Here is a 23057-nt window from a genome sequence, read left to right as displayed (position 1 = left end):
TTAATGTTTATCTTTGTCTTGAGGGAGGAGATTTTGTTGGCTAAGGCTTTTTGTATCCCCGTGCACCAGTTTTCTATCCTTGAGGCACGAATCAGGAGTGTGGATAGGAGATTCAACTTCTTTTAGTATAGTAAAGAGCTCTTTGGTGTTAGATTTGGCTTGTAGGATTCGGGTGCTGTAGGACATTTGTTTGGCCAGGATAATTTCTTTTTTGTATTGGGAGGCTTGTCTACTCAGGCTATTCTTATTTTTTTCTGAGGGCTGTGATCTCCAGATTTTTTCATACCGTCGCTTTTCCTGTCTGAGGGCTTTAAGATGGGGAGAGAACCAAGAGTTGATATGTTTTCGAGGTTTGCTCTTTTTTAGCTGCAATGGGGCTATGACATCAAGAGATGAGAGCATGACTTTTTTGTATATGTCTACCATCATGTGGGGATCTGTGTGGTCCGGGATGGCGTTCAATGTCGGTGCGATCAATGGGATCAGATTTTCAGGGGTAATGTTCTTTTTATTTCTGGTCTGGACAGCTGGAGCTTTGCTGTCAATTTGCGCTGGTGTCGCCTCTAGGGTAAACAAGATCAAGTAGTGGTCTGTCCAAGGCTGAGGAAGAGATCAGGACTGGGCAATTGTGTGTAGCTAGCCAGTCCAAAGTTCTACCTTTGGTGTGAGTAGGCTCTGTAATCATCTGGGTAAAACCCAGTTCTTCTACAGTATTATTAATTATTGTAGCATTAGCATCTGCAGGGTCGCTAAAACCCAGGCTAAAGTCTCCTAATAAAATGCTTTGTGAGGAGTTCTTGAGGTTATTAGATAGGATATTTGTAAGGTCTTCTTCAAATTACCCTAAGGGGCCCTGAGGTCTGTAAATAAGGTTGATGGAGATGGATTGTGTGTTGGATATGGTTCGTTTTGCAATTAAGGATTCACAAGATCCTGCATTGGATGGTGTCTCAATAATCAGGGGGAATTTAATTTTAGCTATAATGGCAAGACCTCCGCCTCGAGAGGAGGTAAGATCAAGTCATAGTAGAGTATAGTCCTCTGGAATGGCTTGTGCTAGTTTACCTGTTGTAGTGTGGTGGGTGTAGTGGTGGGATAGTTGTGGCATCTTGATGTAGTTTGTATCCTATCTTAGGTTACTATCTTAGGTTAATGGGGCAGTCCCTATTCTGGTGTATTGACTAACCAGACTTCTTCCAGATTGTCAGGTGGTCTACTGTTGTTCAGATTGCTTTAGGTATTGAGTTGCAGTTTTTGCTACGAGGATACAGAATGCAGACCCTCTGCATTTGTTTTTCTCCTAGTTCCTTCTTTCTATCAGCATGTCGCTGGTCGATCTCAATGTTCTTCTTGGGTGGCACTGGTTGATTTTTGATTGGAGGAATTCTGCTCCCGGTGCGTGTAATGCTCTACGGGCGATGCAGATAACTTTAAAATGGACTCTTTCTTTTACCAGTAAGCAGTGTATGGTGATCACCTTTGAAAGGCAGAGTGTACTAAGCCCATAGGGACCAGCCATCTTGGCAAAGTTCTGTCTCACATCCTAGATAGTCCATAGTGAGCCGCAAAATGTGTGTAATCAGTTGAGCAGGGAAATAAGAGTCCCAGTGCTGCACCAAGAAGAGCCCTGCTGCGCAGTTTGTAGCAAAAGAGAGAAAGAAAGAAGGAAAGAGAGGTTAGCCAGGTAGAGTGACCTAATATTGTCAGTCTCAGTTCGGAACGGGCAACAGCGGCGAAGAAATTGACCAGTTAAACTGGTCTGCACCACTAGGACCCGACACTCTGACAGTCTGAAAGGACAGACTACTTTCCTATGAGCAGCATCTTGCAAAAGTCACATTGCTTCAAAGAAAGTCTGACAAATGTGGGTTTACTGCTTTTTGATACATGATTAGATTGTAAAAGACCAGAGATATATTTCCTTGTCAACATTATTAGCCTTAAAATGTGTACACATTTGCAGGACCAAGTGGTCCACCACTAGGAGTGGTGGTGCATGTGTTCATCCCACACGTCACAGTGCATGACCAGGCACTGCTTAATTAGAGTGTTTTCTATGTTATGTTGATTGGGATTTTGTATGACTTGCAAAAGCCATGAATGTAGATGCCCCCATACATGATGCCATACTGCATATAGATATCCAGCCTCATTCTTGCCAACATGACCCATTCCAATCTGTAGGTGCTTATTCAGTCCTGTGTTTCTCTTTGCAGTCTGGCAATTGTAGTTCCACGTTTCCCATTATAAAACCTGGACTACAATTCCCAGAATGCCACGAAAAAAACAGGACTGGATAGGCACCTACAGACTGGAACGAGTCATATGGGCAACTATGCAGCCTCAGGAAGGCAATGGCGGTTCCTGTCTTTAGCCATCATGGAAGAAATGAGAATAAAATCAGCGCCCGGCTATGGTCGCCCAAGTTTACCTCTCTCTAGATCCTGCTGGAAGTTGGGCGCCAGCTCGATGGAGGAGCAGTTCCAGCGCATGTCGCTGAAGGCCTTGTGGCAGGTCTTCTTCACCTCCCGGGCTGCCTGGATGATGGTCTGCATGAGGTCCAGGTTGCTGCGGCACAGCTGCATCTGAGAGGACACCAAGCCTTGCAGCTGCTTGCAGTGCTGCGTCTGGTTCAAGGCCAGAGCTAACGGAGTATTGGACAGGGCCCTGCGGAAAAGAGGACACAAAAAAAAAGAAAAACACCCCAAGCGATTAAAACAATAGATTGTCAGGGTTGCAGTGTGACGCATTAAAAGAATCAACCTGGAATCTCCCAGGCTCTGCTCTATAATCTTGTCATCTCCACTTCCACCACACGTGGCCAGCGTCCAACACACACACGAGGGTTGTCAGAGAGCTGCCGCGTGGAATGCACACTTACATCACTGGGGAAGTGGCTGGGCTCTCAAAGAAATCCCTGCCCCATTATTGTATCAACTCTTAACAATCCAGCCTGCCCTGTTGATGGATGAAAGCCACAGTGTGATTATTGGTCGCTCTGATGTCATACCCACGGGACGCTGTCTGTGGAAGCATTTGACCAACATCCCCAACTGCGCAATTTGCTCATATAAAAATGCATGATGGAAAAGTCACTAGGGCACAGTCTGTATTACCGCATTTGGTTTTCTAATACCGAAAAGCTGTAGAGTCTAGGATACATCAATCCGGGGCGAGATTTTGCAAACGCATGTTTTGCGAATGCACGTGCGCAATACATTTATGTATTTATTTATGTATTGCTTGCTTGTTACTGGGCCTCCCGAAAGCCTCTTAAGCCTTTGTTATTCTCTCAGGGCCTGACTCTGGCCTGATTTACTCACCTGTGTTTATTGTCTCGTCCTGTAACTCGCACCTGTTGTTCTAATGCTATAACCAGCGCCTTGATGCCTTGGGGTTTAGAGCGCTTTAAAAGGGGAAAAATAAATAAATGTACAGTGAGGTCCTTTATGCAGAAATCGCATAGACAGGTTGCACATGTGCGTGCCCAATAGATGCAACGAGCTGTCCAGCATGTGCCACACCACCAATACAGACAGCTCAATGAGCTAAGCGCTCTCCGCTGAGATGCGCGTTCGAACGTCAGGCCACGTGATCCAACCGTGGTGGGGCTGACACTGCCTTTTATCCTTCTGAGGTTGGCAAACAGAGCATCACCATCAGCAAGGATAGGAGTAACGCATTATACTTAGAACTAGGAAACTGTAAAAAGCAGATAGCATTCGCGATATCAAGAGTGTGTATCAGTGTTGATTGTGGTGCAAATAAAATAAACACGTGGGGGTAATGCTAATGCAGGTGGCATTTAAAAAATACCACCTGATTTAGCGCCCACCCGACTGCTGGTAAATAGCACTGTATTACACATTGAAATTCTACCTTGGAAGACGTCCAATGTGTTCCTCCGCCGCAGGGGAGGAATTAAAAATAGTTTAATGTCTCCAAATGTATTTAAACACTTCTCCCCTGTACGGATGGGCACCATGGGGCTTCTTTTCCAAAAGGGGAGGGGGGGCGTTATGGGTCCCTTGTCAGGTAAGAACAAGTTCCCACATCCCCATGTTATGTATAATAGCGTCTGATTTGCCCCCTTTGTGCATTAAAGAATTGAAGAGTAGTGGTAAGTCCTACTACTTTTCATAAACCATTAACTTCAGAATGAAAATGTGTGTTTATTTTTTTAAAGTATTTTTTAAAGTATGTATATGATGGGTGTGAATTTCCTCAAAAATGAGTAAATTTGCCTCCATCATGATTACTGCAGGCAGTATTGCCAATTATGGGCCCTTAGTGCTTATTTTTTGCAATTTGTCCATTTTTTGGTCCAATCATTCAATCAGAAATCACTCGCACCCTTATTTTCTTAAACACATTTTTCATTAATTTAGCCCTTAGATAACAGAACGGTGGAACAAAAGAAATCTGCTAGGTTTATGGAAGTGCGTTTAAGAAAAAAGATTATATATGTTTGTCACTTTAGGTTATGCAGCATTTGTAGATGGTTTACCTGACATTGGCATGACCTTAAATACAGTGAATGTTGGAACCCCAATCATTCTTGGTGCACCCTTAGACCATAGTTTTTTTTTTTTATAACTGACTCCGACCTAAGTCGGTATTGTTGGCAGACGAGAATTCTACCACTGAACCACCAATGCCTAAGTCGGTATTGTTGGCAGACGAGAATTCTACCACTGAACCACCAATGCCTAAGTCGGTATTGTTGGCAGACGAGAATTCTACCACTGAACCACCAATGCCTAAGTCGGTATTGTTGGCAGATGAGAATTCTACCACTGAACCACCAATGCCTAAGTCGGTATTGTTGATTGGTAAATTCCCACCTTAAGAGTGTAGTGTTTCTTCCTAATAATGAAACTTTTTAAAAAAATGTGGCCGTTGCCAGGTGCTTTACAACATATTAATAGAACTTCTGAGCAGGGATTTGATGTATGAGGTCTTTCCCATTCATCTGGGAAAGTGCCTGAGGTGAGAGATGAGTTCGTGATGAATCTTGTGATGTTGCCTCCACAGGTTGAGGAAACTATTCCTTTTAGAAGAGTAGGAGGACAGGGGTCTCCAGGGGAGCATGAGGGGTCGCTGTTAGCTAGTAGCTTTAGAAATTACGGGTGGGAGATAGGAGAAAAGGACGAGAAGATGGAGCGATTGGTGGACTACGAACCCAATCATGGATGCTGGGGGTTGGGAGTGAGCGTTGCTATTTTAGTGACAATGATGAGGTTTCTTTCCAAGACACCCTTGTGAAAGTGGTGTGAGTGAGAGAAACAGAGTGACTGGGTGTGGGAGGGGAGGAAGCAGTGCATAAAGAGGCCTTGAATTCAGAGATAATCTCATGGCGTTCCCTACAGGTGTTAGGGGCATTGGTGATTCTATTGCAGTAATATGATTTGTTGGCCTTGTGTATTTCTACCCTGTAGACCTTCAGATGCTGGGCATAGGCTATTCTATTCTGAGGCAACGGGTCTGTCTACTATCTGCATTCTAGGATGTGGTTCTAGGAAATGTGACATTTAATAGCTGAGGTGAACCAACCGGGGAGAGGCCCTGTATATTACAGAAAGGTGTGATAGGGGTGAGTGGACTAAGGACTTCCAAGAGTCATCTGTCAAAGTGGCAGATGGAGAACTGATCTGACTGACGGTATGGAGGACAGGGAAGCAAGTACAGAATCTGTCAGTCCTGGAGTTACAATGTCTTTCTTCCATCGAGGGGAATGGGTGAGTGACTCTGAGGTTCTCCAGAAGGATGGAGGGTCTATTGTCGAGAGATTGAAGAAGTTGGCTGCATGGTCCATCCAGACTAGAAGGTGAGGCGGAGGGAGGGTCATCTGTTCAGGGTAGCTGATGATTGTGTCTAGAGTATGGCCTGTAGAGTGGGTACGTCCTGATGCTAGTTGTGTCAGATGTAGGGGTTCCAGGTTGTCCAGAAAGGAATGTGTCATATTGGTATGTGCGTTGTCAAACCAGATATTGAAGTCCCCTAGCATTGCGAGGAAGTAGTGAGAAACCGAGATGGATGCTAATGAGGTGCTAAGCTTTTTTTTTGCAAAGTATCTGAGCAGGAAGCTGTAAGTGTGTGTGTGTGGGGGGGTGAGGAGAACGTTTATTAGGAGGAATTTGCAGTCTGAGTTACAGGATTCTGGGGTGGATTTGGGAGGGGGTGGTTGTTACCAGGTCTGAGGAGGATGGGTGGTACAGAGGTATGGGTGGGATATGGCTAGTGAAGTGATGGTTGCTCTGAAGTAGACCCTACTGGGGGTGGTCCCCTGGATGACTGGGGTGTGCTGTGTAGTAGGGTCTGTGGGAGCGGAAAGGTACTGTGGCCAAGATTTGTTAGAAGGAGTGATGTTTCTAGGAGGGGGCGTACCTTCTCTGTTTGGGGGAAGGGCAATGGTGGTTGAGTGTGTTGTTGGTATGTGTGTGAAGAAGCCCTAAGGGTAGTGGCACGTTTGGTGGTTAGTAGAGGTGAGAGGGTGTGTCTGGGTGAGTAATTGGAGACCCTGTTCTGAGGTGTGAAGGTGGTGTGGGTACTGAGGTGAGAGAGGGGGATGGAACGGTATGCATGTCTGTGACTGCGGAATTCAGAATTATTTCCTGTCATGCGGGAGAGGTCAGATGACAACAGTCTTCTAGGGTAGGTGATGGGGTCTGGGACTGACTTCTAGTGGAACGAGGGGAGTGTTGTCTGGTGTGAGTGCCAGGTGTGTTAGATAGCAAGATGAAGAGAGATTTCACTGAGTTGGGTGGCTTGGGGGAGGCCACAAGGGTGTATGTGTAGGGGGAAGTCAGGGGTCTGGATGAGAGATAGGGTGAGGAGTGTATTGAAGAGTACGTCCAGGTAGTGCATTGTGCATTTTTAAAGAGATTCTGGGGGGAGCAGGCATTTGTGTGAGGGTTGGAGCGACGGCTGAGCAGGGAGTTGTAACTAGGATTGCACAGAGACAGTTAAGGGATGTAAAGCAAGGGTCATCGTGGCGTGAATGAGAGGAGGGGTAGCATGAGGGGGTAGTGGTAGGGAGGACCAGAGATGGGAGGGGTCTGGTTGAGGGAAGGGAAATGGGAAGGTGGCCTGGGTAGGTTAGGTGGAAGGCCTGAGCGAGAGAAGAGGGAGGGAGGGGACAGGGGTGGGCTAAGTTCTTTTGAGGGGGCAAGGATGAGGGGGTGAGGTGGCATGTAGGGGTGAGATTTGCAAGTGGGAGCAGAGGAGTTTTCGGTGCACCATAGTGACCCTCTAACTTTGGAGCTGCTAGGCATGACAGGGGGACTGCACCCTGGGCCCTCATTGCAGTCACGTGTGAGATCCACACTTGTGGGAATTAGGAGTGCAACCAGACCTCTTATAGGAAGATACATGTAGGTAAGATGGATTGAAGTGAGGTGGAATAGGGCAGGGATATAGGGTGAAAGACCACCGCATAAATCCCTGTGGAAAAATTCAGAGTGGTGGCACAAATCAACAGGGAAATTTAAGAATGCAAACCCCAACACATGTGGGCTTGTCGATTGTATCCAAGAACCTCCCATTCATTTTCTTCTTCTGTGTAAAACATAGAAGTCACTGAGGACAAGATAGCTTTAACTCCTGTATGCCCCACGCATTATGGAACGCATGAAACGAGCATCATTGTATGCCAATAAGGGTGCAGAAGTGTGGGACTAGAATTTAACTCAATGTAATTTGCATGAAGTTAGACAGTTCCTAAATAAGTTGCTATTTGGATATTAGGAGCTGTCTCGGTTAGGTTTTCAATGTAGATATTCTTGTTACTTTTTTGCATTGTTTTTATCTTTGTGATGCTGTTTATGCCTAATGTTAGCTTGGGTATGTTGAACAAATACATAATTTGAGTTTTAATTTCACGAGCGAGTGAATTCTAATCTTCAGAAAGGAGAAAGAGCCAGAAGCACCAACATACCCCAACATACCCCAAGCTCAGCAGTTGGGCACCCCAAAGCCAACCAGCAGATATGAAAACAGAATCCACCAAGACAGTAAGTAGTAGTTTTGGGAATAATTTCTCCCTCTCACCCCAGTTGCTTTGGTGCAATTCAGAGATATTACTGACAGCGCATATATTAGGTCAGGCAACTGCACCAATTAATCATATTGCTTACCTTCCTCATTAGTGCTATCAGGATGCCCAGGACAGGTCATGCTTGCCAGCAGTGCTGGGGGTGTTTGTTATGGTGGCATACCAAGAAGATGGTTTGGAGGCCTAAGACCATTCAGGCCAATGGAATTGCCAAGAACTATCATGTCTGTATGAATTTGACTGGGTGTTAATTTGATTTTCCAACGCTTGTAATGTGCAATACCACACACAAGTTTTCACACTTAGAAGAAACACTAAATGTTATGCATGTGATTAAAGTAAAACATGACAGCATAGACAGCACTGTCTTTATAGAAATCCATTCCTGAGTCCAAGACAAAACGCAACCGATCCAGAGGATCTTGTAGAGATAAACTGAGGACATTACACCTTCTTCAGATAGTGCTGCGCAGCTGCTGCTTCAAGGAGCTTCCAAGCTCTCAAAATGTTGCTTCAAAGAGCTTTCAAGCTCTCAAATTGTTGCTTAAAGGAGCTTGCAAGCTCTCAAAATGTTGCTTAAAGGAGCTTCCAAGCTCTCAAAGTGTTGCTTCAAGGAGCTTCCACTCTCTTCAAAAAATAAATTGGTAGCATTTGGAGATCTAATCTGGGGATGTTACAGCAAAACTCTGTGCACCCTCTTAACCCACCTCCTGCTTTAGGAACCCTTGAATGAAAAGAACAATTACGTCACAAAATAAATGGGCCTCGCATGGATATCCTGGGAAGGATTTCCAGTTATGTTTGAGGCACAATTCCATGCAAGGGCTTTCTCTCTTGAAAGACTCCCATCAATACTTTAAGATATTTTTCAGAATTTATTTATACAGTTTTGATCTTTATTGCCCCACCCCAGAATAAAAATGGGGGCAGTACCAATACGTTATCCCACTTGGGGGATATTGTTTTATTTTGACCCCACATAGTTTCTAATATAGAGTTCCTGGTTGGAATCTCCTGTGCCTTGACGCTAAGGGGGTCATTAAGTCGTGGGTGGATTTTTTGTGTGTAATAACACCATTGGCAGTTACCAACTCCAGCAGTGATATTTCACAACATTCACCCAATCAGAGGTTTGCACTGGTGGAAGTGGTATTTTTGGATTACCCCTGGAGGTTTTCCCCAAATACCACCTCTACCAGTGGTAATCTTATATAAATATGTTTTTAAAGATGTTTCTGTCCAATTCCACCTTCAATGTGATGGTGAAATTGGATCATGCTCTGTAGGGCTCACTACTAACACGTTTATGCATGACATGGTTATGGTGGTGAGAGCGAGCATGGCATATATTTTACCTGTTTGCAAAGACATGATTTGAAGTGAGGCACTATACAATCTTATGCTGCCTGCCTGGGTAGGGCTCTCTATCTAGAATTAACAAGCAACCTATGTTGCAAATGGCGTCGCTATACACCACCACGCCTGCTTATACCTTCATTCCAATCAATATATAAGTGAATGCCTGCTATTAATGATACTTTGTCTGATAATGTTACTGATTTTAAAAAATGACTTGTTGTAACATTCACAACCGTATCCAATGTGGGTTCCCATTTAATTTGGTTGTGATACAAAGTCAATTTAATTTCAGAACATTACTGAAATGATGTTCTTTACAGAAGGTCACAATGCAATATTAATGCAGATATAAAATAGGTTGTGTTTTGTGGTTAAGTAACACTTTAACGTCTGCCCTCCATGAGTTCCAGGACAATCAAAATGTCTGGAACTTAAAATGATGTTTCAGGTTTTTATAGGAAAGCTGGTACAGTCCTTGACAAAAACACATATGCTACTAGCTTCTAATTTTCATAATCCTCCAATCCCAGCAGCCCTCTCTAACATAATGGTGGCGATGCTTGCTAAGAACATTAAATTGGATGCATTTCTCGCAGAATTATAAGGTTTTATAATCCAACATTTAAATTGTGATGTTAGATTCATAAAGAGATGTTATCAGGTACAGTGAGACCTGAGCTCCACTGAAAACATGGGGAATTCAGCCATCAATAACAATCCACAGATGTCATTACCCTTTGCAGCCTATAGAGTTCTACAATGCTATTTCAAGCTTATCGCACTGGTATACTATAATGCTACTTTGTTTAAAAAGGTTGTAGTTGAGAACAGGTCAGTAGGCTGATGTGTTTGTGGGAATTTCCTGTGGGAAGGTCTGCTTCATGCTATCCTGATATACAATGGGGTTCTACCCCAAGGCTTGTCCCCGGATAACGAGCCTGGTCTCTGCAAGCTCTTAGATAAGCTTGTCTAAGAATGTTTGTGTCTTGGAATATTCACCTAATTCAGGGCTCTGGTTCATCTTCTGGGCGCCACATCTGCCCTGTTCTGTTTAAGCCTGATTTATGGATTTTGACTAGTAGATTCATGACTCATTTTCCTCTTCCCTTTATATCTCCTATTTGCCTGTGTCAAGCATCACATAGCATGTTACCATCTCACAATATAGGAGCGCTCGGACTATGAATGTTTCCATAGCTCTAAAACCTCTTAATGATACATTTGTGTAAGTGTAAACTACAGTTCGTTATTTCATTCTGGAGGATGTTCTCAGCAGTCTACCTCCAAAGACCTCATTGCCTGTGAGCGCGGAATCTTGCACAGTAGGCATGTCACTATTCAGATGTTGGTTTACCGCCGGGAATTATCGCATTCATTTTGTCTACTCATCTTGAAAGTACCCCTTTTTGTGGCATAAAAGCCTTACAGAGGATTTGCTTAGATTGTGTTAAATGACAAGATATCAACTTGTAGTCTGTCATACTGAAAATGCAATGGATCAATAGAGTGAGACTTTTCAAGAACCCATGATATCATATCTTATGTATGTACAAAACTGATCTGAGTTATATCAAACTTAAATCTCCCTCTTGTGCTCACCATGCCTTTCACAAACCCACATTGTGTGTGCCTGTATCCTTAATTTTGACCAGTTACAAATGTCTATGGGTACTTCAAATAACTGTTTCAAAATGTAGCATTTGATTTTGTGTTCACCAGTTAGGGCATTCATTTCACCAAGGAATGTTCTTCATTCACAAGTGGCTAAAATCCTGATAGCAGATCATATGTTAACTTTCGCAAGTGTTACTCTTTCACACATCGTTCATAAATCTATTGAATTGCAGATATGGGGAAACCTGAGAGTGTGGGACATGAGTTCCACACATGTTTATAATTCCAGCTGAATCAATCAGGGTGTGCCTAGATACAATAAGAGGAAGAACAGAAATCACTCTTAACCTACATAGCTACACAATATTGCCTTACATAAACTGCTTTTATATATATATATATATATATATATATATACATATATATATATATATATATATATATTTATTTATTTATTTAAGCAAAGAAAGGGACTGGAATCCAGTCCTGGACGCAACGGCACTCAGGCTGTGCTCATGAGGAAAAACATCAATCTTCTTCACAAATCCACACACAATCAGTGTTTTCTTAGTGCAGCCAAAAGTGTCCTTTATTGGTTGAAAAGTACATGGACAAATGAAGGCAGCAGCAGTTTAAAACAAAAAAGAGAACGACGCGTTTCACCCTGCTCGGGCTTTGTCTGGTATGTAGCATGGAGAGAGGACTGCAGTATTATAGACAATCATGTATAAATCCATCTTCAGTGTTTTGCACTTAAGTGAGTTAACTGAAAAGCACACAGCAAACATACAAACAGGCAGCCATGTTGGAACATAGTGAGCCTTACTTCTGTTCTCTGTTAATGTCTGTGTTTGTATGGAGTACTGACAGTTCACTATTATAGTTGTGCATGGAATCAACCCAGAATTTGATTATCCCAAGTGGGTTTGAACAGGATGATATGTAAAAAACAATTTCATAATTGGTTAAAATGATTTAATTATTTATTTTTGTAATTTTTATTGGTAATGCATATATCATCCATTCAGGTGCTTGACATTTTGAAAATTGCACAACAAGGTTATTGTTTTGCGTTTTCGTTTATGCTGACCTAGTTAATGTTCGTCTTCCCAAGTGGGTGAATTTATAACTAGGTACTGCATAATACAGCAAAGTAATGTGTACTTTTCAAAACGCATGTTGTAAAACTGTGAATGATTCATATATATTGATATATCTCAATACATATATATATATATATATATTCACTGAAAAATATTTGTTAAAGGGACATTAAGGTTAAATTACACTAAAAAAACTATGAAATTCAGAGAAAAATCTTTGCTGTTACATTGTACTAATAAAACATATAAAATTCAGGGGAAAATCTTTGTTAAAGAGACATTATGGTTACAAGTAAAATCGAAAAACCCAAGAAATTCACCAGTTATGGTAAGCTATGTAACCATAACTTGTGTCAGTACCTTGCACTGCTAACACTAACAGCCACAACATCAAAGATGACATCACAAATGACACCATCAATTACATCACTGATGACATCACATATGATATCACTACTACTACATTTGATGGCTATCGGCTCATGACTACATTCATGACATTACCTATGCCTCACTGTAAACAGAGACACACCAGCTGCTGTCAAGGGGAGATGAAAGACACCCACACTAGGGAAGCACCAAGTCATATTCATGTGGCTGCATGACCGGGTTGTCTGACTTCAAAATGGAGAATCCCCTCATTAGGTTAGCCTGTGGAGCCACAGACCAGCAATACATAATGCGGACATTAACATTTACACATGGGGGAGGGCCAAATTACCAGCAGGTCAGCCATACCCTGAGCTCTGTACGCAGGTCAGTTCCTAGGTGGCATGTGTGGACAGCATAGAAGAGTTTGTGTTGGTAGGGCATCCTTTGTCGCACCACTAAAATGCAAAGAGCTGAAGGAATTCCTTAGGGGGTTCAAGATACCAATGAAGATGTTCTGGACTATGACTCCCATGATCTCTCACAATTGACTTTGATGGCTAGGGCTGATGGGAGTTGCAGTCCAAAACATCTGGAAAGCCAAAGGTTGCAGATTGCTGTCCTAGAGTCAGGGATGAGCTTCTAAAATGATGGAGTGTTATTAATCTGATTCGACAGCTCGGGGAGTTCAGTGCCCCTCACTGACGAGTTTGTGCAATGTACAGGCTGGATTCCTGGCAAGGCAATCGGGTTGATCGTTTTCATAAAATTGGATAATAGTAATATTTGTCATTTCAAGTGCTGAGAAACGGTATTACACAAATAGACCTTTTACAATTGACCTTTTGCACAATTGCCTAATTATAGTGGTCCTAATTGGCCTTCTGCACAATTGACCTTTATATTATTTTGGTTATTTTATATATGTATTGGGTTGGTTTTGGATAAAAAATAATATAAGGGGATTGGGTGGTGGATTGCAGGGGTTTTTGGATTGTGTGGGGAGTTGTGGGGGGTTTCCCCCCCGCACATATGTCCTAATTGACCTTTTAAATTAGGTAAATTCTCCCGAGGTCAATTCTCCCGAGGTCAATTGTGGAAAGGTCAATTAGCATACAACCCTAAGAAACAGCAAAAGATATGCTAATGCTGAAAAGTTGTTGTCATTCAGAAACGTGTTCTGCTGTAAACCAAAAATAATAAAAAGATTTTTGAAAAAAAATGCGAAGCAGGAATGCGTATGGATAAATAAATACCTGGACATCGAGGAATAATGTAATGGTTTCAAATAGGGCCCTCTCTTTCAGTAAGCAAGCATTTCTGTTTCCAAAACCAGAGCTTGCATTTGGGATACATTATCATAACTGCTGACATAACTGCTGACAAGTATACTCTCTGGGAGCACGCGCAAGTAATCAAGAGCCTCCATTATCTACGGCAGTCAACAATAACAGTCTGGTCTCTAATGTCTGGTTTGAAGGCAGGTGCAGTATTGAGTAATACATGGCATGTAAACAGGCAGGCCAGGACTTGGAAGTAACACAGGGCGTGCTCAGTTTGGACACTCTTAATGAGTGAGATCACGGAGGACCTTCACAGGAGACCGGAGAGCGAGCAACAGACTGTTTCACAATAGCACTACAGTATCATGTCATTGTTTTCATGTATCTTTGAAAGCAAACCTTAGGCCCTTGAGGCTCTGCCCATGTCTTAGTCAAGAGGAGTGAGAGGTGTGTAGCGGAACTCCTGTTTCATGCATGTAATAGCATTGTTTTTTGCCTTAGAGCACCGCAGGCAACAGGAGTTGCACAGGAGTGTGAAGGTGGGATGTCTAGTGGCTGAACTGCCATCTTTGGGTCTAGGAGATAAGGGTGAGTCTCCCACTTGACCAACTCCAATGATCATCTCAGCCAAAACAGCTTAGCTGCTTGTGCTTCGTGCCCCCTAATATGACCATTCTGTAGATGCCAAGCAAGACATTGCTCCCCATTGTAAGGACCTATTTTAATCTAAAGGTTTGGCAAACAACAGAGAGATGGAGTGCAGTGGCTAAATTGCAGGATGTGTAATGAGAAGATCTGGGCTCTGGCTTGAATAAAATGGTGTCATTTTAGGCAGAACACTTAGGGGGTAATTCATGGATTATTTGCGCCGGGAAAAAAAAGGATTTGTGCGTCATTCTGTCCGCAAATCCCCATTTGTTAAACAGGGATTTGCAGGCAGAATGGCGCACAAATCCCATTTTTTCAGCGCAATTAATCCATGAATCAGGGCATTAATCTCTGAGTGCTTCAACCTTGTAATCGGCTAAATTTGGGGATACCTAGAAGAAAGAACCGGAAACTGTTATAAAATGCTATAGTACATTTTTAAAAAGTGATTTAGAGAGGAATATTGGTGGGGGGGTGTCATCTACAGGCTGAAAACTGTTGTAAGAAGATGGTCTTTGTTCTAATCCCAGGCTATCCAAATAAAACAATGGAACGTCTTTGGTGAAATGACTTTACCTCAGTGCTTCGTTTCACAAAGTTTCTGAATTCAGCATCATTTAGGAATCAAATCATAACCAATATAAGTGCTATAAATCACTGATAAATCGAGAAAGGGTAGCGAAATCGGCAAGAAAGGGTAGGAAAATTGGACTAAGTGGCAAGTTGCCCACATGGGAACGAGGCGATCTGGGCCCTGATTCATGGATTATTTGCGCCGAAAAAAAGCGGGATTTGGGCGCCATTCTGCCCGCAAATTCCTGTTTAACAAATTGGGATTTGCGGGCAGAATGGCGAAACAAATCCCATTTTCTTCAGCGCAAACAATCCATGAATCAGGGCACTGGTCTTTGAACAACATTGGCTCACCTTTGGTAAATCAGTGCACTTTATATGCTCTAGGGAGTTCCTGAAAGTAAACTGAGCGCAGTGAAAAGCCCCACATTGAATTATGATAAAAATGGGGTGAGGAAAAGATGGGGAATATTGATTAAACCGTTGACTTGCAGGAAATCTGGATTCTAGTCCTAAAGACTGGATTAGAATGATGTTATAACTCAGTATCTCCTTGTATGTGGATTACCTTTCTGGCAACCTTCAGAGTGTCTAGAAATGGTTTAATACCCATAATTTATTGATTTGATAAAAACTTATGAAGTATGTTATTTTTCTTATATAATACCTATGTCTATTGTACCCCTTTAATTTAAGAATTGATAAGCAGTAATTATGTGTGAAATGTTCCCAAAACTCGGTTTCTGGGTTCAAGCACCTTTGAACACTTTTTATTTATATATTGGTGATGTATATAGAGCCAACCGTGGCCAGTATCACTTAGTGGTGCCCAAAAAGCAAAGAATGCGGGTACAAGTGAAATCTAATCTTCACAAGCTTTGGAAAAATTCAGATCAGGCAGGTGCTAATTAAGAGATGAGCCCTGCACTTGATTACATCACCTCATTATGAGTTGGTTGGTGTGGCTCAAAACAACGGTAATAGGGTGGCCACCACATTACCTCTGCATTACCTCACTGCCAAACTATCGTTTTAGGGGAGGGGTGGAGGAAAAACCTCCAGCAAAATGCTGGAGATAGTTGTTCCACCTTACTGCCAATAAATTGCAGTTTTGGTGGATTTACAGCCGGCAGCATTACCACCGGCAGTAAATCTGCAGAAATCCCCACGGGTCCTATGGACTCCATAAATGGGGACCTACACCACCACCACTTGAATTCTGGTGGTAATTCTGCCGGACCAAACGATAGAAACAGTAACTTTCGTTTGGTGGTTTCTTGGCAGATTTACCAAACTCATGATGAGGCCCCCGGGGGTTATTACGAGTAGAGTTTTGGAAGTGGGAGATCTGAGATTTCTGGAGGGGCAGTATTTCATGGTCCTTTGAACGACATAGCTCAGGCCAGTGTTCCAGCAGGCTCTGCAAACGTTTCATGTTAAAATTATACTTATGCCAGTGAATTTGCCAACGGAATATATACAGAAGAATACTCCGCTAGCTGTTTTCAGCTCCCAGTGTACTTTTTAGTGAATCAGCTCCAACCTACACCTGGTTTTCCGCCAGGCACGCGTTCTATCAGGAATCCCTTGACAGTTTGGTGAATAATGTTTTTAGGCATATAATACTCTACACATATGCAAAACATGCAATTTACACAAGGAAAGGGGTGTTTTGGTGAATTTGCCCGAATGTATTTTGAAGGTTATGTTTTCTTGATACACACCACAACAGAATGATTTATTGTCAGCCCAATTCTAGAAGGAGAACGTGATTATTATTAGTAATAGTACAGTAAAAATAATACTTATTATTATTATTATTATTATTATTATTATTATTATTATTATAAGTCAATGGGATGGCATAATAAGTCAATATTTTATGACCAATACATACAAAGCGCATTGTAAGTCTCTTTTGTGCAAAGAGCCTGATTTCTGAAAGTTGTAGCAGTTGTTTATTAACATTGCCAGAGTACCCAGAGCTTTTATTTTATTTATTTATTTATTTATTTATTTGCATTTATAGAGCGCACATCGGCCCTTAGGTATTGTGGCGCTGTTACAGGATACTTGCTTAGACAGACAACATTAATTGTAAGCTTCTATACCCAAACAAATCCTAATGGTAGCATGTGCTTACAAGTCAAACCCCTGTAATGCTCTTCGAGAAATATTCTGCACTCTGTAATATATGTTTGGCATATACATCCATAATAGGCATGTCTTCATCTATAGATGTTGGTAAATGAATTCAACAAGTGTACTAAAATCCAGTAACCCAATTAGCTGCACAGGAGAAAACTTTAAAAACATTAAACTGTCACTCTTAGAAGCAAATTCTTCGAGGAGGCATTAAACATCAATGAAAGGCTGGTTTTCATGATCGTCACTTAAACATGATAGACGTGTTCATTAACGTGAAATTCATTATTATCACAGAAAAGCCATGTTCCGTAATACTCCAGCAGCAGCGACATGAGCCCCACCCACCCTCCATTAAGAGAGAGACATGTTTGTAAACCTCGATCCACAATCAGCAACAATGCATTACATGTTCCCTACCTTAAAACTAAAGTTGCAAACACACAACCTAAATTTCAAAGCTCATTGCTTTTTCTTTTTTTGTTGCTGCGGTAAAACGTGTTTATTCCAAAGATAAATGTTTGCAGGAAAGCACATCTGGGAGCGCTTTACACGTAAGTACAGCTCTCAAGTTACCCAGTCCTAAATCTGACTAGTACCACTGTTCCAATTCTTAAAATTCCCTTAAAACTGCATAATGACACTTCCTAGCATGAACATTAATGCGAAGCAGGATTGCTGGGACCAGAATTCATTAACATTTTAATTAGAACATGAGAACAGTATGTTAATTTCACTTTTTATAGTTTTAAGACAAAAACAAGAAGTGTTTTTTTCTCTATAGCCCAAACATTGATCGATTTCTGTTAAATATTGTCTGTGTTTAGAACCAACCAATGTTGCAGAAATGGGAACGTGGAGGACAGCTGTACATACACGATCACAGCTGAGTGATGCCAAAAGAGGTAGGCGGTGGGAGGGTGTGCACTTCAAATACGTCTTGCAGCGCTCCGAAGATATCCTTACTGATGCAGAAATGTCTGACATTTGTAAAGTGCTACCATATTTCTTTTTGGCGACTCACTCCAATTGCTGTCACCAGTAAAGAAAGGGAATCAAAAGGATAAGTATGGACAAATGAGGTGAAGAGCACGACTTGCCCGAAGGCTGAGCACTGGAAATTTGTGTTGTTCTAAAGGTTGAGAGTTTTTTTTTATTTATTTCCACTTTAAACTAATTACACTAATGCTGGATGAATTTCATTAATACGACCTATGGGTGCTTCAGAACTCTTTTGCACATTGTGGCTGTGTACAATGGGTTTTTTGCATGGTCAAAACCCAGGCCGAACCTAGGCAAGTTTCCAGGTCTCTCATGTTAATTTATTTTCCCATCAGGAGCCTTGGTTCTCTGTTCAAATCTTTGACTTATTTGTTGGGTTCGTTCAGTCAACCAAAGCCCTCTCAGGCTGATTCATCGAATGTGTTCAGCCAATCAGTGCTCTCAAATATTCTGCAGGAAGTTTGAGCTTTATAAAAGGAGCAGCTTAATTCCACGGTTTTTCTAGGTAGTTATGGAATGTGTTACACAGGGCAGACTCACACTTGGAGGGTGCGTGGTGCATTGGGTATTTTTATTTTTCGGAACACTTTAGGTGATCTTTGTTTTTGTGCTGTCCAGTTTCTTGGGAGTGTTTTTGTTGCCGATTTCTCACCCCCTTTGTCTGCTTAGTGTTTGCACTTTTTTTGTTTCTTCCATATAACAAAGAAATAAAAGCATTGCCCTTTCCAATTCTCCCCTTTCCAGTTTATTTCCACTGGCAATATTTAAAAAGCCCCATAAGTACCTTTTCCTGATGCTGTCCTACAAAATACACAAAATAAAGTTCTTAACTCTTTCCTGGTTTGCCCCATGTGTTCGTTGTTGTCAACTCTACTCCCACTTGCTGCCTTGTGTGTTTGTCATTCTTGTTAGTTTAGTGTTGTATCTTCAGACTTTCTAGTTCCTTGGGCGTGGTTCTCACTTCTTTGTGTGTTTTTGTTCCTCCCAAATTACAGCTCTATTTCTTGAGAAGGGCGGTAGTGTTCTTGCAATGCTGATGTCTCTCTGAGTAAAACTACAAATCAGGTACACAGACAGGCACAGAAAATGGGGTATTCCCAAGAGGGCATATTTCAGCTAAAATGGTGTCATGTTTTTCAACAGCTTCATTACATTCCTGCCTGAGGACAAATTCCACGAAAGAAGTTATGTAATAAGAGAAATACATGACTGTGTTACCCCAATTCGAATGCGGACGATAAATCCAATAGCACGGGTATGACCAGTTGTCCTTTGTCAATATACTGAAGAATGGAGGATTCTGAGTCTAATAGCCTAATAGTGCTGTTACTGTTCCATAACCCAGTCTAAACCCAGACTGCCATTTATTTAAAATGCCATGCTTACGCAGATGATCGAAAATCTGCTCATACCCGACTCTGTCAAGGATTTTTAGCAAGAATGTTATGTTCGTAATGGGTCTGTAGTTGCTGGCCATAAAGGGGTCCAGGAGGAGTAATCCATGCATTTTTAGGTTCTGTAGGTACACAGTTCTCCTTGAAGGAGGGATTAACAAATGTTGTGATTGTGCCTATCCAGTGATGGTAGGCAGGCCTTGATCGTAATTGCTGGGCATACATTGGCCTTGCATCTCTTGGGTTTAGGTTTGCTCGCAATAGCTTTAATTTCCATTTCTAACATAGTCCTAAACCTGAAAATGTCTTTGCCCTCCAACTGTGGGAATGGAAGGCTTCTGGGTGTTTATTTCCCTCCTCTTTCGTCATGTTTAATGTTTCGCATTTGTGTGTAATATTGTCCTTAATATTTCTCTATTTCTCACCCACAGCTTCCTGAATCATGGTACACCAATGCTACATCTTTAGTTGGCCCCTCCTCTCTTTAGTGCATGAGTGTTCCAATTCTCTTAAGATTTTGAATAATTCATGGAAGTCATGTTCTGCAGTGACAATTCTGCTGTCATTTATAGCTTTCTTGGTCTCCATAATTTCGGTATTGCAGAGTGTTCTTGTTCTGATATATTCCTCCTTGTCTTCAGTGCAATCTGTGTTTTTCCAGATCTTGAAGCATTTTCGTTTCTCAACTTTATATTTTTGTAGTTCTGGAGAAAACCACGTATTAACTTTCTTGCATGTTATTCGATGTGTTAAAGCAGGACAATTGTATTCACTGTTTTAGAGGTAGTTTCGGAATATAGCTTTGCTATGTCTGAGTCAAGTATTTTTATTTTGGAGGCTAAGTGTGCAATGAACTCTTCCATGGCAATGGGGGTGAGTTTGCATACATGTCTTGATGTGACCCGCATGGTGTTTTTTTTAAATAGACTGAATTTTGCTATCTACTAATGGGTTAACATCCACAAAGCAAAGATCTGACCATGGGCACAAAGATATAACTGGCTAAATGCATGACATGTTGCAGACATTCACCCAGTTAATCATGTGTCCTTTCTCATGAGTGGCTTCATTAAGCAACTGGCTGAATCACAAATCTGTCAGGGATGTTTGTAGGGCAAGAGCAGTGGTGTCTGTATTATTGTTCAGCCACAGGTTGAAGTCATCTATGAGAATAAACTTATCATTAGGTTTCATTAGGGGCATGAGTGATGACAGCAATTGATTGCTAATGTCTGGCATAAGTGTTGGTGGTCTATATATAAGGACCATGTTTATGGTGGTAATAGTGTCTGTGCTTAATTCTATATGCAATATCTCGCAGCCATCTGGTCCCAGCATAGTAACTTCCCAGACTTTAAGGGTTGTTTTAAACATAATTGCAAAACTCCCACCCTCCCATTCTGTCTGTCAACCCTCAGTATACTAATATCGGCTGGTACAGCCACAGTCAACACCGGACCTGCTGCCTCATGCAGCCAGCTTTCTGTTATGGCACAGAATTTGAGGTCATGTTCTAGAATGTAATCCGCAACTTCAATTGCGTATTTCACCAGTGACCTAGTGTTGAGAAGTAACGCTTTAAGTGTTCTTGGTAGTACAGCAGTGTCTGTGGATTCCTTGAGATCCCCTGTCTCTGAGGGGGAAGTCTGAGGTTCCCTGCTTAGGTTTTACATTATGCGATGATGTTGTCATGGGTACTATTGGTACTTTATGTTTAGTTACATCGGACTGTGCCGGATGAGAGTTTGTGCCAGCGCACGTGGTGTCTGGCAAAATTGGTAGGAAAAGTTGTTGTGTATCTATCTAATGGTTATCCTGTGAGTCAATAGAAGGCGCCTTAGAGTGTGCCACTACTCCATCGTAATTAGGTGGCCCTGTGGAAGAGGAGACATGCTCCATGCTCGACAAGTTATGTATTGCGTGCATCCCTGAGGAGGTCTGGATAATGTAGCTGACATGAACTTTGCAACAATATCTAACGAGCGGGTTTATCTAATGTTTGTGTAAACAATGGGATTTCTCAGGCTTTATTTGGCATGGCAAATAACTTCTAGTGGATGTATAGCTGGAGGAGGGGCAGCCGGGAGGCAGGGATGCTTGGACATGGCTGGGCATGGACCAGCACAGACCGGCACAGATTGGCTTGCCTCTGATGCACCGGAGCTGACACGCCTGAGGAACTACAAGGCTTCTGTGAGCTTGAGAGCTCTAGCAGTGGGCTGCAGTAAATTCAAATCACGATGAAATTCTGTTTTAAATAATGAAGGCAGAGTGAAGCGATAGACAAACTATTAAACACACAATGCTCAAGGGCTAATATAAATGCAATAAACGCTCTAATACCTCAAAGCAGATTACTAAAAGGATGCAGGCATGGATTCAGATATTAAAATCAATCAATAAAAAACGAACTAAAACAGGCAACAATGTTTCAAACTGATATTGTGTTTCACATTTCATCATTTTGCCAGACTCATTCTTTCATTAATTTTTTTCCCATTTTGTTTCCACTATTTTTCTCTTTCATGTTTTTTTTACAATCCTTTCCCTAGTCTACTTCTGTTATAATTTTGTATTATCCGCCTTATCGTTCCTTTTATGCTTACGCTGAAAGGCACCCTGCACTAAATTACTTTCCACTGCTCAATGTTCACCACTTTTCTCCTCACAGCCTTGGGTAACTCTCCTCATTTTAACATGTGGCCTAGCATTTTCTCTGTCCCTTTTCCCATGGAGTGGAACTGACTGTATCTTTGCAGAGAACGTCCTTCCCCATTTGGCTCTCTCTCCCCCACCATGTTTTATGATGGCTGCATTCCTGAGCTCTAAATGCTCATGCCATCAACAGGAGATTGGGGGCAGAGAGACTATCCCTACGGGGTCCAGGATGCCCGTTCCATGATGGATCTCCCTAACCTTCCAGCCCTAAAAACTATGAAAGCCTTAAGATCTGTTGAGGTTCAGTCTGACAGTAGTACTTTGTGCTATAATGATACTCCTTCTCTTCTTCCTGTAAGATTAGAGACCATCAATATGAACCTACAGTCTAAACAGATTTTGTACTATGAAGGCACTGAGAATAAGAAGAACATTCACTGAGTCATCCAGAACACTTGTGTGAAAGATACTGGGACGAGATGGCCCCTAAGAAGCAAAAGTAGTACACAACTGAGCCAGACAATGGACTATGATAATCCACTGGGGAGGCCCAAGCTCAACGAGACAAAAAGCAAAGAAGGAGTTTGGTAAAGTGAGCAACATGTGTGAAGCCCAGTCAGCCCTGGAGATTTAAACTCGGAGAGAAGACGGGACAGTGCAGGAGCAACCCAGATGCTGGGAGGACGTAGGCCACAAACCACACTGATACCGCCTTCCCAGAACACCTGCAGAGACACAGCGGGACCGAAGAGAGAGAAGAGCAAAGCCAAACAAGCATTCAATGAAAATGTAGAAGCCAGACACCCCAGGAAGAACCAGTGATGTGCTCCAACCAAAGTAAGGGTAACGGGAGCTA

General features: G+C 42.1%; 1 protein-coding gene across 2 annotated transcripts in view; it reads right to left on the bottom strand.

The window, feature by feature from the left end:
• The window catches only part of WNT11 (Wnt family member 11), a 282257-nt gene that overhangs the window by 167133 nt on the left and 92067 nt on the right, over positions 1-23057 (bottom strand). For both annotated transcript variants that reach the window (XM_069640050.1, XM_069640051.1), the window contains exon 3: positions 2432-2667. In XM_069640050.1, coding sequence (XP_069496151.1) covers positions 2432-2667 — 236 coding nt within the window. The remainder of the gene's footprint in view (positions 1-2431; positions 2668-23057) is intronic.

The sequence above is a fragment of the Ambystoma mexicanum genome, chromosome 7q (assembly GCF_040938575.1).
Source record: "Ambystoma mexicanum isolate Mex_15411 chromosome 7q, UKY_AmexF1_1, whole genome shotgun sequence".
NCBI classification, from domain to species: domain Eukaryota; kingdom Metazoa; phylum Chordata; class Amphibia; order Caudata; family Ambystomatidae; genus Ambystoma; species Ambystoma mexicanum.
This window is presented reverse-complemented; position numbering and strand designations above follow the sequence as displayed.